Source organism: Coffea arabica, chromosome 4c, assembly GCF_036785885.1.
Source record: "Coffea arabica cultivar ET-39 chromosome 4c, Coffea Arabica ET-39 HiFi, whole genome shotgun sequence".
NCBI lineage: Eukaryota > Viridiplantae > Streptophyta > Magnoliopsida > Gentianales > Rubiaceae > Coffea > Coffea arabica.
The window spans coordinates 9,212,554-9,239,308 of record NC_092316.1 but is presented as its reverse complement, the minus strand read 5'-3'; the positions used below and the strand labels follow the sequence as shown (position 1 = coordinate 9,239,308).

Genomic DNA, 26,755 nt, shown 5'->3' with positions numbered 1-26,755 from the left:
CATCGATGCAAAGATAATTCAATTACTCACTACTAGATTGGTTGTAGTTGTCATACACGCGATGAACAACCAGCATTTCCTTAATTTTTTGATAATTAAGGTACGACCGTTAACTATTTCTCTAACCAAGTAATAACCCTAGATACGACCATAGGATTTAATTACTCGATTGCATTAATAATTAGAAAAGCCCAACCCTAACCAACAAACACGCTACGAGGGTTTGTTTAAATTAGATCATACGTTTCCCTAACATGAAACCAATCACGCTAGTCGCCACTGGTATTAATCAATTGAACAATTACGGATTCAATCAATTAATTTGGCATTAGATCATTAAGTTAATTTGAATATCGGGCCATTGATATTCAAATAACATAACAAGCATAAGCAATTAAATCAGGAAACGTACAAATACCAATGAATAAAAGAAATAAATAAAATTAATTCGATCTCACAGATATTTGGAACCGCGCCTTTAAGTTGGCCTTCGACTAGATGGAAGGTTTAGCCACGCCTCTTGAATAAATCTTCATGCAAATTAATTGAGTGCAAAGGCATCCCGTTTTTCACTAGAAAGCAAGAGTAAAAGATATTTTTTCCATTGGAAAATATTGTCGAACAGTTGGCGTGCGCCTGACAAAAGGAAAAAGAAGAAAAACTCAAAACTAAACTAAACTATCCTAAAACTATTGATATCTACCTTGTATGTAAGAAAAGAACTAGATTTAATGCTTTCCTTTCCTCTTGCCACATGGCTTCTTAATTATCTGACAGGTGGCAAGGTAAAGGATTTCCTTGCAAATTGTCTAAAGCTTCTCTTGTGCGAAGCCTGCTATTTCTTTTCCTTCTTTTGCCATTGCACCGTTTTTCCCTCAAATTGCATTGAAGCGTTTTCCTGCTCTCTCTACCACGCGCCTATTCTATAAGAAAAGAGCCAGATTTAATGCTTTCCTTTCCTCTTGCCACATGGCTTCTTAATTATCTGACAGGTGGCAAGGTAAAGAATTTCCTTGCAAATTGTCTAAAGTTTCTCTTGTGCGAAGCTTGCTATTTCTTTTCCTTCTTTTGCCATTGCACCGTTTTTCCCTCAAATTGCATTGAAGCGTTTTCCTGCTCTCTCTACCACGCGCCTATTCTGAGCAAAATTCAGTACACCTATTTTGCGCAAGTCCAATCCCAACCGGCTATGCTACCAAACCCAGCCGGTCAACACCCCTCTTCAAGCCTTCTATTCCTTTTCCTTCTTTTGCCATTGCACTGTCTCTTTCCCAAATTGCCGTTGAACCCTTTTCCTCCCTTTCCTCTACCACACGGCTATTCTGAGCACAAATTCGGCGCACCTATCCTGAGCAAGCCCAATTCCAGCCGTCTGTGCTACCAAACCCAGCAGGTCAACAACCCTCTTCAGCCATGTAAAAAGTTTGGATTTTCTATGATTTGGGCGATGGGTTTTGTGACTTTCTTCTTTAAGCCAGCAGGTTAGCTGCTACTCCTGCAGGTGCTTGATTTGCTGATCATTCACATGGTCTTTGTACTTTAGAGCAGGAGAATTGGGTGTAGGTGAACTACTTTGCTTACACTAGCCGTTTTTCCCTCTTTCTCTAATATCCAATTAACCCGTTTCTGTATCAATTTCATCTCATGTTGCCGAATTGTTGGAGCCTCACGTGATAGTTGTACTTCAAAGGAGTGAGATGGAGAACTTTTTATTAGGTATGCCATTCTATTCTAATCAACTTTGGTATTCAATTTTCCGCCCAAATTATGCTTTCTATTCAACTTTCATCATCCGTATGATTACGATTAGAAATATCTGCTTGGATGTGATTTTTCTCTTATTCCAGTTATGCTGAGAAATAGGGTTCCTATTCACTTAGCCTGTACCTTTTCCAGTGGCTTACGAAATCAAAAAAAAATGGGATGGACGTATTTATCAGTGCATCCTGCTGCCTTCTCTGCCTTGTGAACTGCAAGAAGAAGCCTCCGAGCCTTTACGCCTTGTTCTTTGGAGTCCTCTCTGGTGAGAAAAAAACTCCCCCTTTTTTTTGCCAAATTTTCCTCTTATGAATAGTTCGCAGATTAATAAATTCTAATATACAGATATTTTCAATTCATAGGTTCCTTTTGCTGCAGTTCCTTCGAGGAATCTTTTAACTTGAAGGTCAGTTTGTTGCCTTCCTTCAATCTATCAACATTTTTTCTTTATTTAAGTGCCTATATTTTCATAAGTGAAATTTCACCTTTCCCTTTTCTTTTTAGTAGTTTTTCTTCAGTTTCTGCTTCATTTATTTTAAGTTTATTGGTGCTATTTGTTTTGTGTCATCCTTTATGAAACAAACGATTGCTTATTTGAGCAGGTGATTTTGTTAATTTGAAATATTTGATTAAAAATCTTTCTTATAGACATGGGCTTACAAAAATATTGCTGGGTACCAGTTTAAACGATGAATATTGGGTTGTAAAGGATGCATTATGAGGTGTGTGGAATAGTTGATTGTATGCTATCTTTATCATATTCTGGCCTTAAACTGTGACGTAGTTAATTCAATCTGGCTAGCTTTAAAGATTGAAGTTCCAATTAATTCAATCTGGCCAGCTTTAAAGGTTGAAGTACCAAGTTCACTATTCCCCTTGTGAAGCGCATATGCATGCTATAAATCAACACAAAGGACATCAGGTTGAACCCCTTGCTTGGGTAAGCCTGTGTACAGGAGAAATTGATGGGTTAAGTAAATCTCATATTGTTGCCTAACAACAATTATTTCAGCATAATATTGTGTCCAAAGTTATTTAATGTAGTCTAGAAATCATAACTTTTCTATCCTAAGCACTATTGTACTTGTCATTACCATAGCCTTCTGTAACAAGTTCAATATTAACAATATTTGAAATTTAATAACATTCAAAAGAAGTACATACGGATGGACCAACTTGGAAGAGTAACTGAGCTTCAAGAGTCAATTACTCTGCTTATATTTTTGTAGGAACTAAAGAATAGAAAAGACACATTTTAATTATTTCCAATACACTAGATGAAACCTTGCAAGCTTTCAAATTTTTCCTGATGAATTCCGATTCTATAAATACAATGAGAAAATCCTGAATTTATTGCAAATGTTCATTATCATGGTAATCATCCAATTTTATTCTTTTTTTGTAGTATATAATTATATTTTAATTAGTTTTGCCGAAAAATTGGAAATCAATAAAACTTGCTTGGTGCTTTGCGGATAGTTGATATAATCTACTGTGATCTTTTTCTAAAACTATTTTTAAATTTTTATGCCTCTTAACTATTTTTAATTTTTTTGCATAAAACTAATTTTGTGCAAACACAATAAAAAAGTATTGTTACTCAATTATCAAGTTGAAAATATGCGTATCCACATTCCATGTAAACTGTCAAACATAAAATGGCCTTGTGTCTTTCTTGCTTATGTTGTTTGGTACAATGTTGTCGCTTTCTTATTAGACTCTTGAACTTTTAGCTTTTCTGGATATCATTTTTGAATCTTGACTTCATTTTCACTACTAATATTCGATAGGGTTAACTGCTCCATCATACACTAACATTTTCTGATGATTTTATTAGGTTTTTCAACTTTAAAATTCTCCATTTGCCTCCTATATATTTCAACACAAATAAATGCAGTATTTCAAACTTTCTATGGAAAATCAATAGCTTCTCTTCCTGGAATCATTTTCACAGTTCGACCCAAAGCTTCAACGCAAACACTAATCTGCCATTAAAATTTTAGCTAAGATTTCAACTTGACTCTAATGTATGATCTTAAGGTAGTTAAAGTAAGCAAAAGCTCTTGAAAATGTCAAGTCATATTAGACAACAGGCATTCATTATGTCTATGACAGCTTGATTATCTCAAGCTTAGATTTTTTTTTGGTAGGTATCTCATGCCTAGAATAGACTAAATAACAAATTATTGCTCAGAATTAAAAGCTGTTAACCCATTTGCTGATGTTATTCTAAGTAACTAAGCTGTCCTTTTGGTTTGCATATAATGAGTGTTCTATCAAATAGTCAAATTGCTATATACACACTAGAAAAAAAATTGTAGTGATGGACATCAATAACAGATTTTATGCACCAAAGTCATTTCCAACCTCCTGGTACTGATGCTTTGGTCTTTAATCACAATGAAGCTATACAGACTCTAAGTTAGTTTTTCTTACAATATACATGTTTGCTATATGTGACCTGTTGTTGTTCTAAATGAGGAATGGGAGTGCTTATCTATTTTTAAGATAATATTAAGCTGGCCAGCCTTTTTTAGTGATCTAAATGCCTATTGGTTAAGCAGCTTAAGACTTTGTACTTCTTGTTTCTAATTGCTTACTTAGTGTGTTCCTTGTTTGCTGTTTCGTTTACGCTAGACTTGTCTGGGGCAATGAAAAACTCAATGGTTATTTTTTAAGGATATTGTATGTAGACCATTCTTCGTCTGTTATTCATTGTAGTCTTTTTACTCAAAGCTCATTCACTCATTTATATGCCTAGCAGTTGAACATCTTAGGTTATTATGCCTGTTTTATCCCAAGTACATACACTCTATTTTTTGGCTTGAAATTGCAGAAGTATGTGTAAATATATATGTTAATCTTATCTAGATGTATCATTAGGTCCCCTAATAGCATTAATTTGACTACCATTCGAGCTGAATCGGGAAGAAAACAAATTGCAGTAGGATGTAGTTCTTGAATTGAGGAGTTGGCTGCTTTTAATCATTCATGTATTTGACAAAGGTGAAAGTGCCACTTATGGGAGTCGGTCTTGTCTTTGTGGACTAAATGGATTTCTTAAGGTCATAAAGCTGCAATACTCATTTCTGATTTTGATCTCCTTTGGTGTAATGAACATACTTTAATGTCCTTTTCAAACTTGTTTCTGTGCCTTGAAGAGTAGAGAACATTTTCTTATCTTTATAACTGGACTTCATTAATTGATACCTTCTCTAACTTTGAAGCTGCTCTATATTTGTTTTCTGTTCTTATTTTCCATATTTCTTCAGTAACTTATCTTTTTTCCCCTCTCCAGAATTACCACTTAATATGGGGCATGGACAATTATCATTTTATCAGCAATTTAAATAAATTACAGTAATGGATGCTAATCCCAATTCCCAGACATCATGAACTTATAACCCATACTTGGAACATCTTAATGTATCTAAATTGATTACAACTTTATAGCTCAACAGCTCATATAGCAAACTAATGCAAGCATTATCATTTACTGTTTTTCTTTGCCCCCTTTTGTCTATGCTCTTTCCCTGATATTTTTTTTTTCCTGTGTTTTGTTGCTTGGATAATGTACACCTCATCCTAGGCGCAAAGCTTTTTGCATTTCCCTATTTGATTTATCGTTGCTGTTACCAGGTATGCCTAATGCTTCAGCCTGACTTTTACACAAAAAAACCTGTTGTTAGCTGTATTGTCTCCTTAGTTCATGTTTTTTTATGCTTTTGCTATTAGACTTTGATGGCTCTATATCCTCAATTCCTTTAACCTCTGTTTAGTCGTATGTCCAGTTGGTTTTACATTTATTCTGTAGTTGCTTTCTGTTTATTTGATTGTCTAATATTGTTTGCGTAAGAGTATATAAACAACCATATAATATAGACCAATTATATGATTGACTAAATTGTGATCGAGATATCTGATAGTCAGTCATTACATTAGAGAAGTTCCATTAGCTATTTTATCCTGTCTGCCTTGATGGACTAGCATCCTTCTTTTCTTATATATTTTGTCACAAACGAGCCTTCTGAGAATGCTACTGGCATTCCTCCATTTGAGGTGACTCAAAAATATGGATAAAGTTAGTTATAGAAAACAAGCTATTCAAAGATGGAGGCAAAAACGGTTAGATAGGCTATCGCGACTTCGTGGCTCGAGACCCTCAAATGTAATTAATGTTCCTCACTTGCTTCCTATAGGGCCAAATAACAGCCAACTATCTATGAGTAGATCACTTCCATTTCTACAAAATCAATTTCTTGCTATAAGAAATAATGGAAGTCAAAAAAATATGGGATATAGAAACAAAAAATCCCAAAGAGATGGCTTGCTTCACTCCATATCTCTAGAATCACATCAGCCATTTCTTCTTAGACGCCCGAACGTCCATTCTATCCTGCCAACCAATTCAAATGACACAGAAGCATCCATGAATATGTCATTTATATTTGCACCACTTGAGCCTTCCAGTATAGCCTATAACAAAGAGGATCATCTTACATTAAAACCTGATATATCTCAGATGCATTGTATGCACGAAACAGAGCAAATAGAAGCTCAAAATGCTAGCTGCTCTAGGTTTGTGACTCACCCTATTGAGTCTAGTATGCCTCGTCCTGTGAACCCAGCTACTTTGCTGTTTGCAAGTTCAAATATGGTGCATTCAATTGTCAATGCGCCATCTGAATTCTTGGCAACAAAAAATCCTGTTGCAGCAAATAATAGAAGGCAAAGATCTGTGATACTAAAACATAAAAGGTGCCAAGAAAAAAAGAAATCTAAAAGTTCGCCTACCAAACCTCAACTTCCTCTTCCTTCAATTGTTGCCATCCCTGCAGTGGATACTGTGCAATCAAAATCAATTCAATATGAATCCACAGGTGCTTGCCTTAATCCCCTCCATTAATATGCTATTAAAGTCAAACCAGCTCATACAGTTTCATACCAGTATTTTATTCATATCATTATTTTCACTAATTTCTGCATATTTTCCAAGTTAACCGTTTTAAGCTTTTGTAAAAGTATATGCCTTCTATTCACTGTCAACCAAAATAGGTCTGTAACATTAAAAATATTATGTGATTTTATTTTAAACTCATTTTGTCTTTTAAAGCCTTTTTTATAAATTCCAGCTTCCTATGCCTTCAATCTTAGAATTAAATCAATTACTCTAACTTATCATTCTATAAACTATAAAATTAATTTTATACATTTTTCGTGACCTTTTCACATTTAGAACAATTCACTTGGCTACTAGAATGATCATCCTTTTACAAACAGTGTTTTCCAGCCCCTTTAGTGTACCATGAAAAAACTTTAACCTTAGATAAAGCTTTCCCATAAACATAGACTTTTTACCTACTATACCCCTTAGCGCTTTTGTTTAACTTATACCATATTCTATCCAGTTTCGGTAGCAAACACTTAAGGAATAGATAGAGCCATACTCCAATCAAACCAAGTAAAGCCTAAGAGAAAGCGTGCAGGTTTTGTAAACTTTTTAATGTCTTACTAGCTTCAGTTTTTTAATTTCTACTTCCCTGCATTACACAAAATGAATAACTAGATATCTTTTCTTTGTCGATTATAGCAAGAACGCCAAAAACAGGTCGGGAGGTCTTAAATCACATTCCTACTGCTGCTGATCTGCTTCCTCGCCAATGCAACTGTCCCCATTGTAGTGCAAAAAATTTGCTCATGAAACAGCAAATTTTTGTTATTCTAATGGGGATGTTATTTTAGCTAGCAATTCAATCCCAACTGTTCTAAAAGAACTTCTTATGTCATCATCTGAGGAAGCTCAACTGTTTAGGACCTGTATTAGAACCATTAATAACACATTTGCTTTCACTTCCTTTGGAGTAAAATGTGATAAAAATTTGGCTAAGAGAAATAAGGGCATTTATACTTTTAAAGTGTAAGGTCAGGTCTATCATTTCATCAATGATTTAAAGACCTCAAAAAATTTGCAATTCTATTTTCATGGCAGTGAAAATGAATTAGCAAATCGATTAGATGCCTACCCAAGATTAACTGAGAGTATTCTCCAAAAAACCATGAATCTCATGCAGCAAAATCCCTATGCTAGATTCTTTCACGGCTTGAGAGAGGTTCATAACCTTGATACTTATCGCATTGTTTTACGAACACACCCTGGTTTAGACCAAAGAGTATTCAATAAGCCTACAGTGTCCCAAGTTGCTGCTTTATGGGTAGAAGGAGAAGAAAATGGAGAAACAAGCCGTCGAGATATTCGAGTGTACACCCATGGTGGCCATTCACACAATATCCAATATTACTATGGCTGTTATGACCCTCTCCAGTACCCTCTTTTGCTTCCTTTTGGTGAATCTGGTTGGCATCAAGGGATTAAAAAACACGGGAAAAAGGTGCACAAAAAAAAGACTAGGAAAAGGGATGCTCAAATTTCTATTTCTCCAATGAATGCTTCTACTGCCGAAGAGTTAATACAAATGGAACAAGACTGTAAGTAGAATAAATCTTTTCCACCTGTATTCTATTAATTTTAGCATGCCAGCCTCATTAACCTTCTTTCTAAATTCCTTCAACCAGTAATGGCAGGAATAGACGGCGATCCTGATTTCGTTTCCATCCGTGAATACTATGTCTATAAATTGCAAATGAGAAATGATGATGAATCTTTCTTATTGCACTTTGGTAGGCTATTTCAGCAATATGTTGTTGATATGTATGTTAAACTTGAATCACAAAGATTAGATTATTTGAGAACCCAGCAAGAAGAATTTAGAAAAGAGTTCTTACAAGGTATAGTAGACTCAATAGGTACTGGTGAAGTCCGGGCAGCAAATGTAGGTCAAAGAGTATTTTTACCAGCTAGCTTTATTGGAGGACCAAGAAATATGAGAAGAAAATACATAGATGCAATGACTTTGGTCCAAAAATTTGGCAAGCCGGATATATTCTTGACCATGACTTGCAATCCCAATTGGCCAGAAATAAAAGAACATTTACTGCCGACAGAGGAAGCCCAAAATCGACCAGATTTGGTTGTAAGGGTCTTTCGTGCTAAACTAGAAGAATTAAAGAATGAACTTTTGAAGAAAAATATTTTTGGAGAAGTGGCAGCCTATACATATGTGATAGAATTTCACAAAAGAGGCCTGCCACATGTTCATTTTCTTTTAATCTTAAAGCCTCAGCACAAAATGTTCATCCCTGATGAATATGATAAAATTGTCAGTGCAGAAATTCCAGGTAAAACAAAATATCCGCACCTGTACAGAATGGTTAAAAAACACATGATGCACGGCCCTTGTGGTGTGTTGAACCCATCAAATGTTTGCATGACTAAGCATGGCTGCTGCAAAAATTCTTATCCAAAAGAGTTTTCTGAGCAGACAATTCAGACGCTAGATTCCTATCCACAATACCGAAGAAGAAACAATGGTGTTAAAATTAAAGTCAGAAAACAAAAACTTGATAATACATGGGTTGTTCCTCATAATGCATATTTACTTGCTAAGTTCAATTGCCACATTAATGTTGAGATCTGCTCAACAATTCAGGTTGTCAAATATATTTACAAGTATATCTGCAAAGGACATGATCGAATCAGTTTCCATATCAATTCTGATAATCCAAACAATCAGATTGATGAAATTCAGCAATATCAGGCAGCTCGGTGGGTTTTCCCGCCTGAAGCTGTTTGGCGATTATTTCGATTTTCCATGGGAGAAATTAAACCAGCTATCATTCACCTTCAATTGCATCTTCCAAATTTTCAGCCAATTCACTTCAAGAAGCATGAAAATTTAAATAACATAGTCAAAAATCCAAGAAATAGGAAGACAATGTTGACTGAATTTTTCTATATGAATAGAACAGATTCAGTTGCACAAGAACTAAATTGCATATACGTTCAATTTTCAGACCATTTTGTCTGGTTAGCTGATCAAAAACGCTGGAAAATTAGAGATAGGGGAGATTTTATAGGCCGAATAAATACAGCTCATCCATCTGAGGGAGAAAGATATTACCTTAGACTTCTTTTGTCTAAAGTTCGTGCTCCAAAGTCTTTTGAAGACTTAATGACTCATAATGAAGTACAAGTTACCACCTTTCGTGAAGCAACTCTCTTGCGTGGCCTACTTGAGAATGATAATAGCCAGGAAATTTGCCTACAAGAAGCGTCTCTTTTTCATATGCCTTATGAAATGAGACGACTTTTTGATACGCTATTAGTTTATTCCTGTCCTAGTGACCCCAAACAGCTATGGACAAAATTTGAGGCTGTCATGTCCGAAGATTTCATGAGAAATACTGATTTGTCTCCTAGAGAAATCAAACGAAAAGTTTTAGAGCAAATAAATGGTTTTCTACAGTCAATGGGAAAAAATATAGTTTCATTTGGCTTACTTCCTAATAATTTCTCATTCTCAGATGTAGACAACCAAACAAGAGATGTATTGGCTGAAAAAAGCATAAAAGTTTTTGAAGAGGACTTAAATGCGATTTCTTTGCTTAATCAGAACCAAAGGCATGCATTTGAAGCTATATCTAAAAGAGTTTATGAAAATAAGAGTGGTGCATTTTTTGTTGATGGCCCTGGTGGAACTGGAAAATCTTTTCTTTATAGAGCGTTGTTAGCTGATATTAGATCAAAGGGCTATATAACATTAGCGACAGCCACATCAGGTATTGCTGCATCAATGCTACCTGGAGGTAGAACCGCCCACTCTCGGTTTAAAATACCAATTGATACCTCAAAGGGCAGAGCATGCAAAATTAGTAAACAAAGCAGTTTGGCAAGTATGATTAAGGAATGCAAATTAATTATTTGGGATGAGGCTCCAATGTGCAAGAGATCTGCGATTGAAGCGTTAAATGATTTTCTTAAAGATCTTATGAATTCAGATAAGATCTTTGGTGGGAAAGTAATTATTCTTGGGGGTGATTTCAGGTAAACCTTACCAGTGGTTCGTAAGGGAAGCCAATCTGAAACCATTGCTGCTTCTTTGATTAATTCCCCTATCTGGCCAGCTCTTGAAAAATTAGAGTTCACACAAAACATGAGGGCTCGATTTGCTCCCTCATTCACTGATTACTTATTAAGGGTTGGTGATGGCACTGACCAAGCTGAAGATGACAGTCTCATATACCTGCCTTCTTCTATTTTGGTTAGCAACGGTTCACAGAATGCATCACTACATGATCTGATAAATGTGGTTTATCCCCACATTCATTATAGATCAGAAAATCCTGCCTTGCCATTAAATCGAGCAATCCTCACCACAAAGAATCATTTTGTGGATGAAGTGAATGATATCTTAATTGATAAATTTCCAGGTACAGCAGTAGAATATCTGAGTTTCGATCGAGCTTTGAATCCAAACAACCAAGTTCAATATGAAGATTTTTTAAACTCCTTATCTCCCAGTGGCCTTCCACCCTATAAACTAATCTTGAAACCTGGTGTTCCTGTGATATTGCTTAGAAAACTCGACCCTACTGAGGGTCTTTGCAATGGAACAAGATTAATTTGTAAAAGTTTGAGGAAACATGTCATTCATGCTCAAATAGCTGTAGGAGATTTTGCTGGAAAAGATGTCTTCATCCATAGAATTCTCTTACAACCTCCAACTGATGAACAATATCCTATTCCATATACAAGGACTCAGTTTCCAATTCGCTTATGCTTTGCCATGACAATAAACAAAGCTCAAGGACAAACGCTTGATTATGTTGGTATCTATTTGAAGGAACTAGTGTTTTCCCATCGGCAGCTCTACGTTGCATTATCGCGAGCAAGAACTGCTTCTCAAGTCAAAGTGCTCATTAAACCTCCATTTTTTGATAAGCCTAGAACAGACCAGACAAAAAATATTGTATTTAGAGAAGTTCTTGAAACTTCTCGCATAGCTGCCAAGTAATTATGTTATTTTAGGATTCAGTTCCAGTTTTCTTGAATGTTCCAGAATTTCTTCTCTTTTAACTTACAAACTGATTATGTGTCTTTCTTATTATTATAGATAACAATGGCAAGGAGATGTCTATCAGTGCATGAAGTCCACGACAAGATGAGAAGGTGGACAGTGCTTGTGCAAGTTATGGAGAAATCGCACGTGTTAACCAGTAACAGATCACCGCCTATCAGATTTCAGCGCCTCGTGTTAACAGATTCTGAGGTAATATAAGCTGAAACTGATCTTAGCAATTTAACATTTTCTAAATCATCAACATGTCCAGATAATTAATTATCCTCTATGCAATTTAATTTCAGGCCGATTACTTTTTAATATTGCTTTCTTTTTATGTTTCTTGGGTAATATTGTTCCGTTGGAACTTAAAATACCAATGCTTGCAAATTGACTATAGTGAAATCTTGATTTAACTTACATGATTCTACCCTATAATATTACAAGGTTTATTATTAACCAATGATGTATGCCTAATCGGTTTAACTTTCTGTATGGGAGATCATATATAGTGATTTGAAAATGTTACAGTTTGGATGCATTTGAGTGCCTCAATGTGCATTCAATGACTAAAACAAAGTGCAGAAGACTAACGGAAATGATTTATAGCAAAAGAGAAAAACACAGCTCTAATACCCCAAGACCATCTCATTTCCATTCTGGCAACTTTTTTTTTTTGGTAGAATTGAATGTGTAGCCGTACAGCCTATGCCAAGTCAGGAGACCAGCCATCTTATCCCTGTTTTTCCGCGTTTTGCTTCTTTGGCTTAATGTTTTTGGAGACTTTGAACTTTGATAGAAGTACTTCCATCTCATCTTCACCTTTTAATCGCACCTAATCTGTCCTGATTTCCAAGAAAATTTTTCCCCTTACCTTTTATCTATATTTGCACGTCTTTTTCTGTAATCACACTCTTTTGCAACGTGTTATCGTGTTCACTACTGCTGTGAACACGTTTTTAAAGATCCAACAAAGGATGTAAAACGAAAAGGGAAAAAAAGATAGGTATTGCAACTACAAAATGCTCATTTTGATCTAAGTCAGTTAGGTGCATCACCTCATTTCTGCCATAAAATATTAACAAGAAAGCAGATATTCGCCCAATCCCTTCAAATTCTCCATCTTCTCCTATACAGACAAGAATATACATATCCAGCCCCCTTTTTTTTATTTTAACAAGTGGGCTCAAACTTAAATTACGAAGCCAATTTGGTCAAAGTGTCACTGCTGCCAAAATACTTAAATGTTCTAAATGCAGTAATTTAATCTATCTCTGGAGTTTTGCAGGTCATTAGACTATTTATATTGTGATTAGGTTTCATTAGGTAGGACAAACTCCCGTACCAAAGCATAACAGCCAGTATTTGCCAATATTGAAAATATATAGGAGAGAAAGCAACTCACAGATAAGGAAAAGTTCTAAGAGTACCCTGATTACTTCGTTAGTTCAACTTATAGATATAGGCAACAGCACCTGCAATGCATTTGGGCCAAAAAAAAGGGAAAAAAATGAATGGGAGCATTAGAGCATAGATTATAGACATAGGCTCTGTATATCCAAGTTTTTGCATGTTAGTTTTGTTGCCCTTTTTTGCTTGTCAATTGCTAATACATATGGTACTTTCTTTGAACCCAAAAAGGGACATTCAATATACAATATCGTAGATTGATTTTACTTTATTAAACACATTGTACAAGTAGAGGACAATTGGTCTCGTAATCCTCTTAACAAATTGGGTGAACTAAACACCACAAGGTTGAGAAAAGATGTAGTTGCTACTAACGTGACCAATAGCTGCTAAAGTATTTGTACAGAAAGCGTTTTAGATTTTTGCTACTTCAATTCTTTCGAAGAGTCCTGCGTTTTCGCCTGTTACATATCCCTGGATCTGAAATACTTTTTTTCCCTTTAAGGAAAATTGTGGCAAACGATAGCAGTCTCTTGATAACATTAATTGATAGCAGTCTATTGTCAAATTCTGTTCTGCTTTTTCTACCATTTTCCTTCATAAATGTCTCTGATTATTCTTAGTGATTTGCTTCTTGCAACTCAAACATTGCTGTTATATGTTTTCTTCCCCCTCTCCCTTCTCACCTTGAGTGTTGTACTTCAGCCTTTTGGTTAGTATTGCTCATCTTGGTTCTTTCTATGAACAGGGGACTATGGTTTCAACTGTCATTTATGGAAACGACATTCGTTATTTTGCTAATCTGCTGCAACCGTTCAAGTAATACTATATCACTGGTGGGACTGTCAAAAAATAGGATGCAAAGTATAAAGTTAGTGACTATCAGTTCTCATGGGTGCTTCATAACAAGACATTAGTTGAAGAGTATGTTGAGCCAAATCCACCAATGCTACCATGCACTTTCGAATTGACCAAATTTGAAGACCTTTTTAGGTTCGCAGTCACAGAGAATGTTCAGAGTAAGTTATATCTATGCTTTACTGTTTGAAATATAAATTCATTTTCATATTTCCTTTAGCTATTGAAACACAGCTAACCCCTTCTCTTTTGGTTTGTACTAAGATTTACAAGCTGTTGTTGTCACTGCATTTGCGACAAAGGAACAGAATAACGGGTGTAAAACAAGAGACTTCATTGTTGTGAATGAAGAGTTAGTTATATAGACCTTACTTTTAATATTCCTATTCAAGGCATAAAACTGTTGCATTCACATTTTTCCCCATTTTTCCTCTTCTTTGTAAAGGAAAAAGCCAATGCTTCTTACTCTTTGGAATGAGTTCGAACAAAATCAGGGAACACAACTTGCAAACAGTATTGGAAATGCCAACGTTATCATTGGCATGAAGCTGAAAATCACAACTTTTAATTGTAAGTGAAGTTAATATACTTTTAACAGCTTATACTTCAATGATAGTCAACCAGTTACAATAACTCAGCCTATCACTGTCTTTTAAATTGCTCTATTACTTAATGAAAACTATTGCTTTTATTATTAGACTTATCTCTGACAACCAAGCCTGGGAGTGGCCTTCTGATTAATCCTCCCACTTCTGAAGCAAATGCACTCAAAGAATGATGCACATGTCCTTTGATCATTTTAGTTAAACTTTTCTATATCCTTTTGATAAATTAAAGTCTGTTGCATTAATTTCTTGGATAGGTATAATGCAAATAAAGAAGAAATTGCAGAATTGATACAACAAATAGCATACAAAGATTCATCTAAGCTGCTGCCACCTCCAAGTGCTAACGACATAATCAGTGTAGCCAATGCACTTAACACACTCAAAGATGTAACTTCCTTTTTCATTTATAACCTGATCTACATCTTTAAGCCATCCAAATTAATACAAAACTCAGATGTTCTTTTTTCTGTTCACAAAAACATCTATTAGGTGAAAACAGCTTGGATGACAGGAAAAATCAGTTTGTCCCCTGGACAACAAAAATTCTGGTTTGAAGCATGTGAGAACTGCCAAAAGGCTATCAATGTTGACGTAGGATGGGTTATGAGATGCGCATCTTGCAAAGAAGAGAGCAGAGTTGTAGCAAGGTAACTACCAAATTAAGTTTCCCTCTCTTGTAATGAATTAAAATATAATATTTTGTTTCCAATGTGTAATAGGACCCGAGTTGGAATTGCTGTTGATGATGGTACGGGCTCCATAAATACTGTTATCTTTGGCCTTGATGCTGAAAAGCTTATCCCATTTACAGCACTTCAATTCTGGGAAGCTCATACTGAGGTGAGCTAACAATCTTGCCAACAAAAAAATCTGCTACAAGTTTAGCTATTGCATGATAATACAACTACCAGCTTAATACATCTTGGTTAATGTTATCGATTCTTTTTCCCTTCATAGATTTCTTCATTTTCCCATTCAGCTGCGATGAACTTCATGTGCCTATATTTCTGCTGCCAATTATAATTTCCTATATTTCTGCTGACTTTTCCAATATCATGCGGGCTATATTTCTGCTGGAATGGCCAATTTCATCTTTGTTTTCCAAACTCTCATGCTTGTAGCCTTTTCTATTAGTTATTGAAGCCACAAACTGTCAAATTCTTACTGTTGTGTGAGGCTAATTTATTAGGAATTTAGTTGTAAGAAACCCATAAAGCAAAAGAAGGAGTGGTGGTATTCAGGAAAAAAACAGTGATAGCTCTCAATGGGTACATTTTCCTAGATAAGATTATGAGATTTTAGTCCAATTGTGCTATCCTGTAAATGAGATATCGAGTTACCTCTTCTAGCCCCTTCTTTGCCAGATTTGATTAGTTTTAGGTAAATAAGTAAATAGAAATTTTGTGCACAATTGGAACTGTATATTTGATACTAATAGAGTTTGTGCACGATTGGCCAATTAGAGCATTGGTCATTCTTCGTATGACAGATCCAATCTCAATCGAATTGGAACTGCATGTCCAGAATGAGTCAAATAGTTCTGCCTTCTTCTCACCAAGTGACTTTCTGTTGATACAACAATTGGAACATCTCTCCTTCGTTGCTTTTGCTGGTCTATATTAATGGCCCAGATGAACTCAAAAGATTTCAGCTTTTTTAGGCCTTTACCCGAATAGAAAAAAAAAAGTGAGAGTTTTATTTAGTTCATTGAGGTCTAATGGTAATAACTATCGAATAATCTGATTCTCACACTTCTTTTCTTTGGTATGAATGCTGCTCTCACCATGTAAAAGTGTCATGATTGTAGGAAACAAAAGATTATTTGGTTTTACCATCTTTCACAGTTATTCCATAATGTCTTGGGTATAATATGTTTTGTTTCCTTCCATAATTATGCTTGGGATCCAGTTCTATTTATACAGCATGAAATTACTCAGAATTTGAATATCATTGCTAATTATTTATACTTTAAAACAAAAAAATTTAGGAGCTTAACTTTTCTGCTGAACTAGCATCTGCACTCGGAAAGCATGCAATTGTGTGTTTCATTCGCTACTATGAGTCAGATTATCAAGGCCGGAAGGAAGCCAAGTATAATATTGTCAAGGCATACACTACTGAGGAATCAGCTCACATTCCAATGGCCATCACAACTGCATAAACGAATGAAAAAATTTCAACCCTTCAAGCTACTGTCCTGCAGCCTACCAAGAAAACTAAATTTTTCAGTCCATCAACCAAAAAAATGCTTGATGCCATTGCTGAATCGTCTACTACTGCAAACAAAGTGCCGCCTACAGTGACAACAGCAAAGAGGGCCTTGGTTTTTGGAACTGTGCCTCCCGGAATTGGTTTGAATTCTCCTGAAGCTAATACACCTACCTCGCTGTCCACCAATGCACCTGGAAGTCCCTTGAAGAAGCAGCGTGACGATGAACTCTGAACTTCCTTGAAGCCTTTTGAATTGCTCATTTTGCTAATGTTAAAACACTTTACAGCTGCATTCCCAATTTTGCATCTTTTGACATAATATTGACATCCATTAAGAAATTGTTCTTTTGTGCACCTTAATGGATCTCAATATGTGATCTTTTGTAATTGCAGCCTATGATTGCACTTTATATTTGAAGATGTTAAGCTGTTTATGAAACTACTTGCCAATCTTTTGTCAGCTTCTCTTATCTTTTGCAATGCTAATGATTTTTTTTTTTGTTTAGTCTCATATTGTTAGCTGCATACTTGATTGGTCTTATGCGAAAATATATGACAACAGATTATAGGGGGTCTAGGCTGTGCTTAGCACAGCCGATAACCTCTTAGTATCTATTGATAAGAAGCTCCTGTACGATTGTCCCTTTAAAAGCCAAAGGAAAATGACATAATGCTTCCTACTCCGTGGTCCCTACCAAAATTGAAAGCCAAAAAAAGAATACAAAAGATGCGGCTCAATTTTCTTTTTGTTTCCTCGGCTCCTAGGGCTCTCATAGCCCTTTCTTTATCAGCTCAATAAGGGCCAAAGGGAAATCCGTTTGTTTCCTCTCTTGTGGGCCACGTTGAGAGAGCTTTGCAGAAGACTCCCATGTGTGCAGTAATTTGCTCAGAAAGTCCCTTCTTTTTTGTAGTTTCTGTTCCATTCCCTAAAATTAAATCCAAATACTAAATATAAGTAAATACTAATAATTAAAACAATATTTGGCAAGGACAAAGGGGAAATTAACAATAAAATAACCAACAATTAACACCCTATCAATTTGTGATGTAATACTAATAAAGTATGTATCTAAATTTATGTTGAATTCTAATGCTTTGTGAAGGAGGTCAGAAATGAAAGCTTTAATTAATTCTATTCAACCACTATGGACTACTCAATTACCATAAGTTTAGCAAAATATAAGAGAAAATAAACATATTATCAAACATAAGTTTAAGACAAGTCATAAGTTTCATAGCAGAACATCAAACTACCAAAATCAATTATCACATGATTACATAGATGAATCAACTTTATCACCATAGCAAATCAGTAGTACAAAGGTCAAACTACCACCAAATGAATCAAGTATTCCCAGAAAATTAGACAGTCATATATATAACCAAATACATAAATGAACGAGTTCTGTCACCAAACTAAATCAGTATTACTAAGTACACACTAACACCAAAATCAATTCCAGAACTAACTACATGTATATCAAAAGAATTTAAAAGATTCAGTAGGAAGGATAAAATTTTGGTTACCTTATTCCAAATATTTCCTACAAAACTTTTCCTCACACACATGAGGCTGACATTGTTAATGCATTAGTATGACCTAATTAAATCTATTAGCATGTGTATAGAAAGCAGTTATACATATATCACAAGTTATTTGCAAATTATGACAAATTTCAATGTAAAAAAATATAGTTTCAACATACCTTGGCTTCCAGATTCTGATTAGGAGATGTAAATATGTAACACTCTTCTTATGAATCCTGTTCCTACCACAAATACAAGTAACGCAAAAAAATACAATTCAAAAAAACTAAAAGTCAATTGATTGTTATGATTTGTCTTCAAATGGATGAGAGATGGTTCCAAACAACAAACCTTTGTTGAGCAAACCCAAAAACTGAGAAAAGGGAATGAACAGATGTCCAACACTTGATACTTTAAATTTTCCAATAATTAGTATTAATTTTGTCTTAACCATCCTAGTCCTAGAATGGTTAAAAAGGGTAAAGACCGTAAGCCAAAATACATGAAGTTGAAGCAGCAGAATTTGAATAGTAATACCTATCTAGCCCACTTCTGCCAATTATCCCTAATAATTGTGTCTAATAAATCATTTGCAATAAACCATGCAATGAATGGAATTTAGCTAGTTGAGAAGTCTAATCAGTTACATCAAAGTATGCTCTCCAAATTTTAATTTGCAACTCACCATCTTTATGTAATTACACCAAGACAAAAGTTATTATGAATTGTACCAACTGTTAAAAAGAGTAGTACAACAAACTCGCATTCCCAAAATACCCTTCCCTCATTAATTCCTTTCACTAATTACCTACTAAACCACATTCTCCCCAATTTAATTAGAGACTAAGGACGTTTAACTAATTACAACCACACAACGGCTATTGTCACTTGTACCAACAGATAAAACGATAACCAAAATAATCATACATTCCCAAAATACCCATAAAAAGGCACAACCCCATTTTTGGAAATGTGTGACAAAAGAATTCACCATAAATTGTATTCTACCTATAATACAAACTTTAAATATACAACATGAGGGTATCTCTGTAAACATACCCAAACACATGCTGCCCTGAGTTGTACAAAAAACTTTAAAAAAGCAACACATTATTTCACATTTCCAAAATACCCTTACCCATGCGGTTGAAATTCAAAATCTCTTTTGACCAAAACTCATTCTTATATAGTATAAGGATGTCAAAATTCAATTAACTTGTGAGACATAAATGTTATAGTAATTTAGATCCTTTGCCGCCCATAATATTTTTTTTTTTATCTAGGATCTATAATGTTTGGGATCTCAATTTAACTATTAGCCATTAGACCAAAATCTCTTTGAACTTTGCCCATATTACTTCTTCTTGTAATACACAAGTCCTAATAGGCTGTAACAAATATTTTTTACTAAAATTTTATGTCCTTGGAAGAAACTTATTTTATATTTTAAGGACTAATTGAATATATAAAAAGCATATATTTTCAAACAAAAGTGTAAAATAAGACCTTGTTCAACCATATATTAAGAGCAATACAATTTTTTTCTTTACTTATTTGCTCTTAGAGTTGAATAATCTTAGTTTTAAACAAAAGTTAAGGAGGTAATTATGAATATGAAAAAATTAGGGGAGGTAAGTGTAATTCAAGCCTTTTCTTTCCTTTTTTTTTTTCATTTAAATTTTAGTCCTGCTAGCCAGCCAGCACCTTTCAGTTGCCCTCTCCACAAGCATATAGGCTCTGAGCTCCAACATCAAAAAGAAGAATAAGAACCCAAAAGAAACCCCAAAAATCAAAAAAAGGAAGAAGAAGAAGATGGAAAATCAAGAGGGCAAACAGCAACCCCACCTGATTCTCGCCAACAAACTCTTCTTGCTCACTCACCCAGATGTCGACGACATCGAGAAAGTTCGCCTCCGGGATGAAGTTTACAACGCCGTCGTTTCAGATGGTAAATTTGGCTGCTGAGTAATTTGGATATATACTTTTTTTTATTGGTTTATGTTTTTCAGTCAAATTAGGGTGTTTTGTGTTTATATGCTTTGGGTTTTGTTTGTTAACGAGTATTAATTTGATTTATGGTGGGATTGTATTCAGATATGGCGCCATTGTACGAAACCCTAATTGCAAATGGGGTTTTGAATTTGGATCAAAAGGTGCTGGATTCGATGCGTGCTAAGATTGACGAGGAACTCAAGCAGCTTGATGAAAAGTAATTTTCAGATTCTCATTTGACTAATTTACTTTTTCAATTTTACTAGCTTTCCGAATTTTTTTTGGCACTGTTAGTGTCGGCTTTATTGAATAATTGGACCGTTTAGTATCAGAGGTCTGCGGTCTGATTATTAGTTTAGTGAATTTGGGGAACAGAGAATAGCTTATGATGTCGAAGTCCTGAAAGATGACGTTTTTTAAGGTCATTTCTGTATGTTTCTGTATACTAGCTGCTTGAGTTCGGCAATTTTTTAAGCTGATGTCTTAGTTTTGCTGTAAGGCTCGGTAAAATGCTGCCTTAGTGCACATATATTTGTATTGCTTAACCTGCTTTTTGAATGTAGTTTTTATGCATCCTCCGGTTTAACTTTTTAGTGTTTGCCTTAAAGGTTTTGTAGGTGTCAGGAATCCCGACTAGATACAAGAGGGTGAATGTTATTGATAATTAGTTTCATTCTGGCAAGAGTAGGTTTAATTGGTTTTAGAGGTTAATTCTGAAACATTGGAGTCCCGGTTACCATGCTGTCACATGTTAGGTTCAACTCAAATGAGAGGTGAAGGTGCTTCTTTTGTTGATTTGTTTATTCATTCTTAGTACGTTCAAAAGGAGTCTGAAAATTAGTAAGAAGACAGTCCTGGTTTGCTTGCACTTCATCAAATGAGTATTGAAAACTGTCTTTTGATGATATATATGGTATGGAAAGATGGCTTTTGAACTGGTGGCCTATAGTGTTATGATATTAAATGCACATGAAACTCCAAACATGTAGGAATGTCAAAAGAAGCTACGTCTCCTTATGTTGATCCTCCCTCAATATAGACGATACGAGTTTGTGCACACAGTTACAAACAAATTAGAGTGAACTGTGTGATTTGTTATCTCAATTTCTAGTTGCATATAATTTTTTAAAAAAATTGGGTTAGCTTATGCAGATGAAAATGTAAAACTGGCAATTAGATATCAGTCATACATTTGAATGATGAACCATAGGATTTTGGCATCTCTTATTTGTCAAAATGGACTAGAGAGTCTACCCCTTTTTATGCACTTTCCTGTCCCCCCTTTATGGCAAATCTTTATAGCTCTTAATTTTTTTCCCCTTGTTCCTATTCTATTGTGTTAGAATTTTCCTTAAAAAAGTAGAAAGTAAGAACTACTACTCATAAGGCTCAAATGTCAACCTGACTTGTGAAGTATTAGCAGTCGCTAGGTAATCCTTGTTAGATATTACATGCTATGTAGCCCTCATGTCCTTCTATTGCTGTTTTACTGGTAATTGTGTATAAAAATCTCCCTTGAGGCAGTCAATCTGATAGTTATTCGCTGGTTCTTGTTACTGGTACTAAAATCTGTAGCTGATGGTTATTCCAATATGTCATTTTGACAAGAGTGTTCCTAGTGATATATATTTTGCTGTTTGTCCTTTTTCCTCATTTCCTTAGCTTTTGGTGTATAGGTGCACAAATTCTTCATTATGAGGTCTTTTCATGAGTTGGCATGAATAGATTTGTTTTCCTGCTTATAGAGCTCCATATGCTATTTTTTTGTGGCTCTTCTTTAGTCTTTATTCATCTACTTTCTAGGATTGCTGATGCAGAGGAGAACCTGGGAGAAAGTGAAGTTAGAGAAGCTCATTTGGCTAAATCCTTATTTTACATCCGAATTAGTGATAAGGTAGACGAGTGAACTTTTTTTTCCATCATTGTACCTCCATATCTCTTGTTGTGATTTAACCTTTTTTTTTTTTTTGGATATTTGCTTCACAATGAATCCAGGAGAAGGCCCTTGAACAGCTCAAAGTCACAGAAAGTAAAACAGTTGCAGTTGGCCAAAAGATGGACCTAGTTTTCCACACACTGCAGATTGGTTTCTTCTATATGGACTTTGATCTCATATCAAAGAGTATTGATAAAGCAAAGAAGTAAAGGATATATATATATATATATATATATATATATATATGTATATATATATATGTGTGTTGATCTTCAATAATATATACACACTTATATTATAGCTTAATGTGCTCCAGTTTTCCTTAATATTTGCTCTTGACTTATGGTTTGCAGCTTGTTTGAAGAAGGAGGTGACTGGGAAAGAAAGAACAGGTTGAAGGTGTATGAGGGCTTGTTCTGCATGTCAACACGTAACTTCAAGAAAGCAGCAAATCTTTTTCTTGATTCCATTTCAACTTTTACAACTTACGAACTTTTTACCTATGACACCTTCATATTTTACACTGTCCTTACAAGCATCATATCACTAGACAGAGTTTCCCTGAAACAGAAGGTATTCATTTTTTTTAAGATGAGTCTGGTTCAATTGTAGATCAAATAAGCAATCATATTTTCATTCCTGTCTAACCACATCCCCTTGATGACATTCTAGTACTTTTCATCTTTTTCTGGAAGATGATGATAAAAGGGATGAAGTAGAACTTATGGTGCCTGTGCTGTTTGTGGCAGGTTGTTGATGCCCCAGAGATCTTGGCAGTTATTGGGAAAATCCCATTTTTGTCAGAGTTTTTGAACTCACTTTATGATTGTCAATATAAATCATTTTTCTCTGCTTTTGGTAAGTATAAATGCTGTTTAATTTATGTCACTATCTTACAAACATATTTATGAAATACCTCATTCTCGATAGAAAAGAGGAACTTTAAGGGCATAGGCTCTTGAACATATAATGTCAAATCCAGCCTTCCCTCCTTCCCCAGACTGGCTTGTGGTGCAGATTGGACTTGGGTTGTTCTTAGGGACTGGCTCCGCGCTGCTTAAATATGTGACAAATTAATATGCTATATGTTTGTTCAGATTTGAGCTAGCTACTTCTTTTCTAGATTAAGGATTTTTTAAAATTCTTCACTTTTTCTTTAATTTTCTATAAGTAGTAATTGTTAAAAAATCTGATATAGTTATCTGCTTCAGTGTTTCTGCTATTCACAGAAACTGCCGTCTCCTCTGTTGAAATATCACAGTTTGGACCAATGTTTTGTTACTTATTTGCAGTTTGTCTTATTCAATTTATTCAAATGACTTTCAGCTGGCTTAACTGAGTATATTAAATTGGACCGGTACTTGTACCCACACTTCCGGTATTACATGAGGGAGGTTAGAAGTGTGGTTTATTCGCAATTCCTCGAGTCCTACAAGAGCGTTACCATTGAAGCTATGGCAAAAGCATTTGGGGTGACTGTGGATTTCATTGACTTGTAAGTTTGTCATGTATCTTGATCCTATGAGCTCTTACCTGTAACTTCAAATTACTGTCATTATACAAATAAATTGATGTTTGGGTATTTAATTCTTCTGCAGGGAGCTGTCCCGCTTTATTGCCGCGGGAAAGCTACACTGCAAGATCGATAAAGTAGCAGGTGTGCTCGAAACTAATCGTCCAGATGCAAAGAATGCCCTCTACCAGGCAACCATCAAGCAGGGAGATTTCTTGTTGAATCGTATTCAGAAGCTCTCTCGTGTCATTGATCTATGAGTTATGTAACTGCTTTTTGCCTTGGGCAATGACATGGCAATTCAGGGAATTATGCCTTGAAGTTCTTGATTAGTCATCTGATGTATTTCTAGCGGGATGTCCTCAGTTCTTTCCCTGGAACTTGGTGGACTATTTCAGATCATTATTGAGTCTTAAAAAAATTATCATCTTTATGCAATCTTTGGACGGATCTGCTTGTGCCTTCTTTTACTATTGTGTTAAAATCGAGTAGACAACGGAGAATGTTCACGTCATTTGAAATTTTAGATCAATGGTTAATTTGTGCCTCAGTGATTTTAATTCTTAGCAAATGTGTAATTTTTTTTTTTTGTCAGCAACGATACATTTGTATAACCTATTTTATCCTAATCTAGGGGGGAGGGGGAGCCTAAGGAAGTTGTGGTAGGGGGTTAGTGGGTATATAGATCCAACTAGACCAAGAGAGTGTTGTAACAAAATTTTTAGATTTTTTTCGCTGCAGGTAAGGATTGAATCCTCACCGCCTACAGTCCAAGGAGGGATTTAAGCCCCTCTCTGGTGGTCACTGAGCCATTGGTCCAGTGGTTTAGCAAATGTGTAACTGGATGTAATGATTTTCTTTCTTTGTAACCTCTGAGGCAGAACCCCTCGGTCACCAGAACCCCCTCCCCCCGGGCTTCCATGTCTTCGGGAGAGATGGGGAGGAGAATCCAGAACTGCAAGGCAAGATAACCAATGGATTGGTTCGAGCATTCATATCCAGCTATTTTCATTGCTGTGCGGCCTTCAGTAAATGTGCTTTGAGGGGTGGATAGACAGTTTGTTTTTCTTTTCCAGGTTAAAGCAGTTGTTGCACAGTTTAGCATCTGCTGAAGTTAGGTTTGGTCCTGATTTCATATATAATTAATTGTACGGAGGCTGGAGAGACTCTCATAATAACAATAATAATGTGCAAGTAATTTGTATCATGTCCCATCCAAGTCAATTATGTCGAACCCAAAGATTGAACCCCGAAAGTGATTAAAATCATTGACAAAGGACCATGGCATTATGATCAACTCTCTTTTTTGGACCCAACATCCTGTCAAATGCAGCACCTAAATTCTGTTAAAGCGCTCACTACCTTCTAGTAATCATTTGTAACGTTGCTTTTTCCTCTCTTTTTTTTTTCCCCAGCTTGCCATATTCAGTGGGATTGGAGTGCGCACTGGAACCACAGATCTCTAGCTCAATGGCCACCACCACTCTTGGTGAGGTGGGAGATAGGGTTCAACTCTTGCCTCCCACCAAATTGTCATTTTAGCTGGCAGTTTTAATTGATTTTTTTCGATGGAGTCTCTACTCATATCGAATCTCCCTCCCCTTCCCCTTAAATTAGAATAAATTAGATTATAAAAATTCTACCGTTTCGACAAAAAAAAAAAAAAAAAAAGTACACGCTGGGCTAGTTTTGCAAAAGGGCAGTTGGTACATTACTGGTACTATTTTGTTTTGCTTTTTGTTAATTTTTTTGAAATTTTTTGTAGCAAAGAAAGGGATGGAATTTAAGAAGCGGAAACAAGATAAAGGGATTAAAATTCAAAACTTCTAATTCTATCTCGACGGGGGAATGGGGTTTTTATTTTGGTTTCTGTCCGTTTAACTTTCATGCAAGAAAAAGTTGTTGGTGCCAGTTGACAAGAAAATACTACAACTTGAGTAGTAATCATAATGCCATCAATTGAAGTTGGTGGCTCTTTAGGACATTGAGATTGAAGATGTGCGACTGAGCTAACTTCTTAGGCGCATTGATTTTCCTTTTGTCAACTGGCAATAGATTCTCTTATACGTTAAGTGATGGGTTAACTGAGAGTTTAGATCCCTTGACATTAAATTATATGCCGTAGAATGGAAAGGCACTAAGTCAAATCCCCTTGCATTGGACCACATAAAATCCCCTTATTAAAAAAAAAAAAAAAGAAGAAAGGGTTAATTACAGTTTGCCTCCCTAAACTTGAGCCATTATAACACTTTATCCCCTGAACTTTAAATATACACACTTTGCCCCCTTCATTGATTAGTCAAACATTAATAATGAATTCTCCATCCAAAATTTCAACAAAATGACATTAATGCCCTCACACAATAGTTCTAGAATAATACTATAGTTTTAATTGGAATATGAAACATCTTATTAGAAAAAAAAAAAAAAACAAAGTCACATGATTTAAAAAATTAAAAATAAAAGATATATATTACCAAAGAATTGAAAAAGCGTATTTCAGAGAAAAAAAGAATTTAAAAATTCATAAAACATCTGTACAAGTTTTCCATCGCTTATCTTTCTTCCTTTAAATTGTAAACAAATTGATTTTAATAATTTTCATTTACCTTGCAGCTTTCACAAGATTTTCAGGAGTCAATAAAATGCTATTCGATAAATTTATACCACATTCATACCTTGCTTTGTAGTTTGTTCGAGTTCTACATTTAAAAAAATAAAAACTCTCTAAATATGCTTTTCAATACATTTTTATTTTTAATCGTGTTTTTATCTCACATAAAGCACATCAAAAAGTGCTACAATAAAAAATATAAGCAAATAATTTTTATTCCAAATGCACTAATTAATTTTATTTCATTTAAAATAAATACTGCTATCGGGAATGAAATAAATACATTGAGTTGCTTAGACTTTTTTTGTGAATTATCTAATTCATTTTAGTACTAAAAGTTCTAAATGCATAGAGTAATTGTGTTTAGATGCA

The 26,755-nt window shown here is 35.1% G+C and overlaps 2 protein-coding genes across 9 annotated transcripts; both read left to right on the top strand.

The window, feature by feature from the left end:
* The first annotated feature begins 873 nt into the window (after positions 1 to 873).
* LOC113738552 (replication protein A 70 kDa DNA-binding subunit B-like) lies at positions 874 to 17,240 on the top strand. 8 transcript variants are annotated; one of them, XR_011813012.1, is made up of 13 exons: positions 896 to 1,393; positions 1,482 to 1,716; positions 1,897 to 2,023; positions 2,121 to 2,164; positions 5,348 to 5,397; positions 11,769 to 11,924; positions 13,873 to 14,143; positions 14,247 to 14,334; positions 14,428 to 14,552; positions 14,845 to 14,977; positions 15,080 to 15,237; positions 15,310 to 15,430; positions 16,578 to 17,240. XR_011813012.1 is itself a non-coding variant. In XM_072045922.1 (12 exons), exons 10-12 carry the CDS (start codon positions 15,095 to 15,097, stop codon positions 16,749 to 16,751), a joined length of 438 nt encoding a protein of 145 aa, XP_071902023.1. In that variant the 5' UTR covers positions 912 to 1,716; positions 1,897 to 2,023; positions 2,121 to 2,164; positions 5,348 to 5,397; positions 11,769 to 11,924; positions 13,873 to 14,143; positions 14,247 to 14,334; positions 14,428 to 14,552; positions 14,845 to 14,977; positions 15,080 to 15,094; the 3' UTR covers positions 16,752 to 17,240. The 8 variants fall into 8 exon arrangements, 5 of the variants coding, with proteins under 5 accessions (XP_071902026.1, XP_071902025.1, XP_071902024.1 ...); XR_011813011.1 differs by having other exon boundaries at positions 897 to 1,393; positions 1,502 to 1,716; XR_011813013.1 differs by having other exon boundaries at positions 895 to 1,716; positions 13,873 to 14,117.
* A 2,788-nt stretch (positions 17,241 to 20,028) lies between these two features.
* Positions 20,029 to 24,219, top strand: LOC140005243 (26S proteasome non-ATPase regulatory subunit 6 homolog). The gene is made up of 8 exons (XM_072045921.1): positions 20,029 to 20,276; positions 20,423 to 20,537; positions 22,124 to 22,214; positions 22,316 to 22,461; positions 22,610 to 22,829; positions 23,006 to 23,114; positions 23,583 to 23,751; positions 23,855 to 24,219. The coding sequence occupies exons 1-8, from the start codon at positions 20,141 to 20,143 to the stop codon at positions 24,027 to 24,029; spliced, it is 1,161 nt and encodes a 386-aa protein (XP_071902022.1). The 5' UTR covers positions 20,029 to 20,140; the 3' UTR covers positions 24,030 to 24,219.
* The last annotated feature ends 2,536 nt before the right edge of the window (positions 24,220 to 26,755 follow it).

What these genes read in the sequence shown, in the direction of transcription:
- LOC113738552 (XM_072045922.1), top strand. Translation starts at nt 15,095, where the DNA reads ATGACAGGAAAAATCAGTTTGTCCCCTGGACAACAAAAATTCTGGTTT. An exon ending in GAGAGCAGAGTTGTAGCAAG is followed by an intron (nt 15,238 to 15,309) that starts GTAACTACCAAA and finishes AATGTGTAATAG; the next exon opens with GACCCGAGTTGGAATTGCTG. An exon ending in TCTGGGAAGCTCATACTGAG is followed by an intron (nt 15,431 to 16,577) that starts GTGAGCTAACAA and finishes AAAAAAATTTAG; the next exon opens with GAGCTTAACTTTTCTGCTGA.
- LOC140005243 (XM_072045921.1), top strand. Translation starts at nt 20,141, where the DNA reads ATGGAAAATCAAGAGGGCAAACAGCAACCCCACCTGATTCTCGCCAAC. An exon ending in ATCATTTTTCTCTGCTTTTG is followed by an intron (nt 23,115 to 23,582) that starts GTAAGTATAAAT and finishes AATGACTTTCAG; the next exon opens with CTGGCTTAACTGAGTATATT. An exon ending in ACTGTGGATTTCATTGACTT is followed by an intron (nt 23,752 to 23,854) that starts GTAAGTTTGTCA and finishes ATTCTTCTGCAG; the next exon opens with GGAGCTGTCCCGCTTTATTG.